We start from the raw sequence: 6,201 nt of genomic DNA, 5'->3' as shown, positions 1-6,201 counted from the left end.
AACGCAGAAGCTTTTTACAAGCAGCAATCAAACAGTTGAAAACAGTTTACTCTTTTTCTCCGCTTTCTTTGTGGTTAATTAAAAATAATTCACAAGTTGCAAAATTTAAGCTATTTTTGTACACAGCAAATGTTGCTTTACATAGAGCAGCTATTTCATTACAGTGATTCATATAGTTTAAGGTCTTTTAGATAAAAATAAAGTATGAAATGTCCACTTCATTTATAATTTTGTAAGAATTGTCTGACTCAAGAAATATTAATGATGTTGTATAAAAGTTTGTCATTTTAAATTGCATGTGTAATTTTCTGTGCCTGCTATACAAAGAGATAATTCTCCCAAGAAATAGGATTAGTTTAAAAATATTTCTTTAGAACAATTTTTCTGAAAACTCCTTTCCTTGTTTTGTTTATTATCCCCTATGTAGATATTGAATCTATGAAATTTAACTAATGTGCGTGTGTGTGCACATACATGCATATGTGCCTGTGTTTTCTATTGTCTGAAGTAATGAAATACCTAAGGGCCCATAATTGCTATAAAATTTAGAAGAGTAACTAAAATAAATGTAGGTTCATGTTAGAGAATTTATTTGGGCATGGTAAATATGGTTGTTTTTAATTGGAAACCATTTTTAACATATGAGAAGACTTAGCAGGCAAAATTAAATTTTATTTTAGCAAACCATAAAAGATCTCCAGTATAGCTAACTTTTAAAAACTAGTCTATTGGGTTTTAATGTAAAGCTATAGTAGCAGTTTAACAGTTTGTTTCCAGTGCTGTTACACATTTTCTGATTAAAATCAGCTTTTATCTAAGTTTATATTTCTCTTTAAAACAGGAGCAAGCAATACCGCAGACACGTTATTTCAAGAAGTATTAGGTCGAAAGGACAAGGCAGATTCCACTAGAAATGCACTCAATGTGCTTCAGCGATTTAAGTTTCTTTTCAACCTTCCTCTAAATATTGAAAGGAATATTCAGAAGGTAGAGTACGTGTTTATGTACACACAGTTATAGAGATGATAACTTTTAACGCTTTGTTCAGATTTTTTTTTATCTTAAGCTAATGTCTTCATTATGCTTTACTGACAGTCTCCAAAATATTTTTTTGTTTTAAAGGGTGATTGTGATGTGGTTATTAATGACTATGAAAAAGCCAAGTCACTCCTTGGGAAAACGGAGGTGCAAGTGTTCAAGAAATGTAAGGCTTGTTTGTGACTTTCAGATCTTCTTTACTTTTACAGGAAGAAATCTGGGATGCACCGTTGAAAGAATGCTGTGTGTGTTTTAGTTTTTGTTTATATAGTGCTCTCTTTAAAATATAAAACAATTCCTTCAGAAATAACAAGATGTAGTGAAAATAAGCAACTAAGATGATAAGTTAGTTTTGCACATTCGCTGCTGTTAGTTGACTACCGTGCTATTAAATTTTTTTTTTACTGGAAAGAATCAATGACAGGTATTTTATAGAGATTTCAATCCTCTTTCTTCTGAAAGACCCATATATTTATGAATTTGAAGCTTACTTTAAAGCAGACTCAACAACTTTTGAAATTATATCTAATATCACAGTTACAGAACAGAAGAAAAACTTAAAATGCCCTGAGACTTTTTATCAACTAGGAGAAATGTCACAGGGCTTTATTAAATTCAAAAATGAAACCCATAAGGACTCAGGAAACTTAATTTATTTTTTTTGTTGTGCTAAAATTTACATGCAGTGAAAGGCACAGACCTTACATGCTACAGGTCAGTGAGTTTTGATGAATACACATGACCTCATAACTGACACCTGGGACAGAGTGTTGTGATCGTTCCTGACAGGTCCCTCATGCCTCTTCTCAGGCAACCCCAGCACCCACAAATGCATCCATTTTCCTGTTTTCTGAAATTTGATTCTAAATTTCCATTCTGTATGTCTTGTATATTTTCTTTTTAAATAGATTATGCTGAAGTAGAAACAAGAATTGAAGCTTTAAGAGAATTACTTTTGGATAAATTGCTTGAGACACCATCGACCTTACATGACCAAAAACGTTACATAAGGTAAAACTCTGGCAAGAATTTTGACAGGTCACATATATCTGTTTGGACTGGATGCCTCATGTAGCCTTAAAAGCTAATTTGGGGAAAAGTAAGAGATAGCAGAAATTGAGGGGTATTTTATATGTTATACTAATATATTTGGGTTCAGGAATACTCACTTTGTAAGGGCACAAAAGTCCTACCAGTTTGGTGAAAGGAGAAGCACAGGAGTGTGCCGTGGCTCAGCAGAAGAGAGAGTGCTGAGCATCTGTCTGACTTACAAGCCTTAGTGACTAGTGAAAGAGATAAAGTTACTCGGTGGGAATACTTTTTAACAAATAGCAGCAGTGTTAAAAGTGATGGATGTCACAGAACATGAAGAAAGTGCCTTCTAAGGGAGTGGCATCACTTAGTGGGAACTAAATGTCCACCTTGGGCTTCTCTTTTTCAGTTTCTTTTGGACATAATGATACGATCTGCCTCTCAGGGTAGTTGCAAAGGTAATTATGAATACATTGAAGGATTTAACATAACACCTGGCACATAATAAGTAGTCAATAAATTTTATATGTAGCTTATACCAGGATTTGGAGATGGCATATAAATTATAAACTTTTTCTATCTGTGATTAAAAAATATTAACTTAGGGCCGAGCCCGTGGCACACTCGGGAGAGTGCGGCGCTGGGAGCGCAGCAGCGCTCCCGCCATGGGTTTGGATCCTATATAGGGATGACCGGTGCGCTCACAGCACGCACTGGCTGAGCGCGGTGCGGCCGGTCTCAAAAAGGACAAAAAAAAAAAAAANAAATAAATAAATAAATAAAATTTTAAAAAAGTGATGGATGTCACAGAACATGAAGAAAGTGCTTTCTAAGGGAGTGGCATCACTTACTGGGAACTAAGTGTCCACTTTGGGCTTCTCTTTTTCAGTTTCTTTTGGACATAATGATACTATCTGCCTCTCAGCATAGTTGCAAAGATAATTATGAATACATTGAAGGATTTAACACAACACCTGGCACATAATAAGTAGTCAATAAATTTTATTTATATGTAGTTTATACCAGGATTTGGAGATGGCATATAAATTATAAACTTTTTCTATCTGTGATTAAAAAATATTAACTTAATTTTCTTCTGGTTTATTTTGAGTGTGACCTTCGTTCTCAGAATAAGCTATTATTTTCCAAACTTAATGGCTTCTCCTTTTGAATTAGAGAAGTTTACTGAATATTCAGTGGTTATAAAAAAATAATAGACTGTATATACTTATGCATTTGGCTGTGGTCAGCATGTGACCATTGAAAATAGTCTCCATGCATGGAAGGAGGGTCTGGTCTGGAAGCTGCTGTGTGTGCAGTTGTGGAAGGGATGTGTGTCCACACTCAGACCTGTGTCCTGGTGATCAGGAGTAAGTGGAGCATGAGCTGTTGTCTCTGGCAGCACAGCAGCATCGCCCACAAGGAGCACGAGCGAGTGGAGGCTTCAGCAGTGAGAGAGAGAGCGCGCACTAAAATCGACTGCTGCCACTGCTGAGTGTGTGCAGTGCGCCCAGGTGCTGTGTGCGGTCCCTTCCATATATCCTCTGTAGTGCTGGTAACCGCCACAGAAGGTCACTTGCAGGCTGCCCATTGTACAGCGGAAGAAGCCGAAGCTTGCCCGGCACAGGTAGCCAGGAGGTTGCCTTCTGTCTGCTTCCAAAGCTTACCCTTGATGCCTCTGTAAGGAGAGAATGGCTTGTAGAATTGGAGAAATTTAAAGCTGGAAATAAACTACACTTAGTCATCCAACTGCTTCATTTTCTACACATAAAGAAACAAGAGTTCCAGGCAGGTCGAGTGTCTTGTCCAAGACACTCAGCTAGCTAGTGCCAGGTGTCCTGATGGTTAGGCTCTGTGTTCCACTCTGCCACTTCACAGTTGCTGCTTTTTGTATTTAATTGCCTGTTTACGTTCATTATAGTAAATTTGCCTACAGGGTACGGTTTCCTCACGTACTGAATTACAGTCTACAGGGATAACTAACGTGCAGTTCTTATGGCTGGTTAACTTACTGTATATCTTTTAAAAGATGGTGGTGTCAAAAAAGATGCCTTTTAAATGGCCTGTTTAACTGCTTTTTTTCCTGTCATTTTAAAAGGAAAAGAACAAAAATGTTACTTATTTTTTAATCATTATTTTTCTTCTGATGCATTAGGAACACACTAAGCAACTCTATCACCTTTTTAAACTAAATTTTTAGTCTTTAGTAAATAGAAAAGATTAGAACTAGGTCACATATCTGTTGGGCTTTGAAATCTATGGTGATAGGGACTATGAACACCAAGTGGTGATAGAGATCACTTGATCATCAACAAAATACATTTGTATTCATTTTCTTACATAATCCAAGTTACGCACATTAGGAGTGGAAATTAGAATACTACTGTATTGTTTTACTTTTTACTATTTTATCTAATTAAAAACTTCCTGATTATTTTCACTTTCTTTATTCTATCTTGATATTGGCAGGCAATATATTACTAGCTTTAGCATGAAACAAAACTTTGTTATATTTCTTTTCATGCTAGCGTGATCTTGTCCCTAGTTATTGTTTAGAGTGATGTTAGAATATCACTAACAACTTTTTAATTATTAAATTTTAAAATATTAAGCCTATGTCCATGATAATTAACATTCTTTACCTTGTTTTTACCTCTAACAATCTGTTTTTAAAGGAATTTATTTACTTTTTAATTGACACATACTGATCGTACATATTTATGAGGTTACAGAGTTTTATTTCAGTACATGTACTCAATGTGTAATGATCAAGTCAGGGTAAGTAGCATATTCATCATCGCAGAACTATCATTTCTCTGATGAGAACATTTGACCTCCTTTAGAGATAAAAATATCTCTAAAAAGCCTTTTAAAAAATGTTCTTTAATATGCAGTTTTAAAAGAAATAGCAATAACATATCATTCTAAATAAAGATATTTGAAACGAAAGTACTTATTCTAAGCTGCATACTAAAAGCAAAGAAGAAACTTATTGGAAGAGCCTAGTACACATTGTTTTACTTTTGAACTTTAAGACTCTCTAGAATTTCTAAGAGAATAATTTTATCTTTCTTTATAAAATTATTACAAAACTCTTTTAATTAATGCCCATTTATGAGGTGATAGAAAGAGGATTATTGTTGAATTTTACAAGGACATAATTAGCATACTGAAGAAACATAATTTTAAAAAGTTGCCAAGCAAACAAGTTTGTTATCGATTTGCCAGGGAAAGAGCACTTGTAATGGACCATGCACATTCCTATTCAGTCGTTTAAAAATTAAAAGGAAGCAGCTTCCCTAAAAGAATGCTTCTGTGTTCTACTACTAATACTGAACCCGAGGGTTCTGTGAAAGTGTCAGGAGACAGTGTTGCAGAAGTACTTGGAGGCAACACAAGCCCATCTGGGGAGAATGCTGAAATAAATTATCCCCAGCAGGAGAGAATAAAGTCACGTGTTCTTTGGGAAGAACAGGCACAATGTACGATTCATTATATTTACATTCCAGATGATAAAAGAGGAAAACCTGTGAGAGGAATGATCAGATTGGATTTCGGAAGCTTTGAAATGAATTCTGCATGCCAGGCTGCATGTAAATCTGTTAGACTGTAGTTTTCTTCTCAGGGTGCTGTTCTCATACGTGAGGAGTCCTAGGTGGCTTCTTAACACGGGTAAAGTTCTTCCTCTTAATTGACCTGTTGCTTCCTTGACGTGGACACACAGCCTATTCGCAACCTATAGACGGTCACAAGGGGAAGTTGGGCAGCCTGTGCGCGTGCTTTCAGTGGCCCTCCTGCAGAGGGTCCGTGCCCACCTCTCCCCAGAAATGAGCCTTCCCCCTTAGCTTGTGAAGGTCAGCGTCAGGTGGGTAGTTTCTGTGGTGCCACATTTTTTCTCAACATTTCAGTTGTTACTAACAATATGAAATGGGTTTGTTTCTCCTCTAATTACCTGCTAATGAAGCTGTCTGAGTAGTAGATACGCACGACTGCAGAAACGTGGGAAGGAAGCGTGAGGCCCACGGGCCTCTCCCTGAGTGATTAATGTTTGGCTAGAGCACTGCTTGTAACGTGAGTGGAAATTTACCATTGAACAAAAGTCTTTAACCCCAGAACAAATGACACCTTATG

The 6,201-nt window shown here is 36.3% G+C and overlaps 1 protein-coding gene across 1 annotated transcript in view; it reads left to right on the top strand.

Annotated features, from left to right (window-relative positions):
* The window catches only part of EXOC2 (exocyst complex component 2), an 88,503-nt gene that overhangs the window by 39,116 nt on the left and 43,186 nt on the right, over positions 1 to 6,201 (top strand). Inside the window, exons 7-9 of the mRNA XM_008583759.1 lie at positions 842 to 987; positions 1,123 to 1,204; positions 1,947 to 2,049. Coding sequence (XP_008581981.1) covers positions 842 to 987; positions 1,123 to 1,204; positions 1,947 to 2,049 — 331 coding nt within the window. The remainder of the gene's footprint in view (positions 1 to 841; positions 988 to 1,122; positions 1,205 to 1,946; positions 2,050 to 6,201) is intronic.

The sequence above is a fragment of the Galeopterus variegatus genome, unplaced genomic scaffold, assembly GCF_000696425.1.
Source record: "Galeopterus variegatus unplaced genomic scaffold, G_variegatus-3.0.2 Scaffold3031, whole genome shotgun sequence".
Classification (NCBI taxonomy): Eukaryota; Metazoa; Chordata; class Mammalia; order Dermoptera; family Cynocephalidae; genus Galeopterus; species Galeopterus variegatus.
This window is presented reverse-complemented; position numbering and strand designations above follow the sequence as displayed.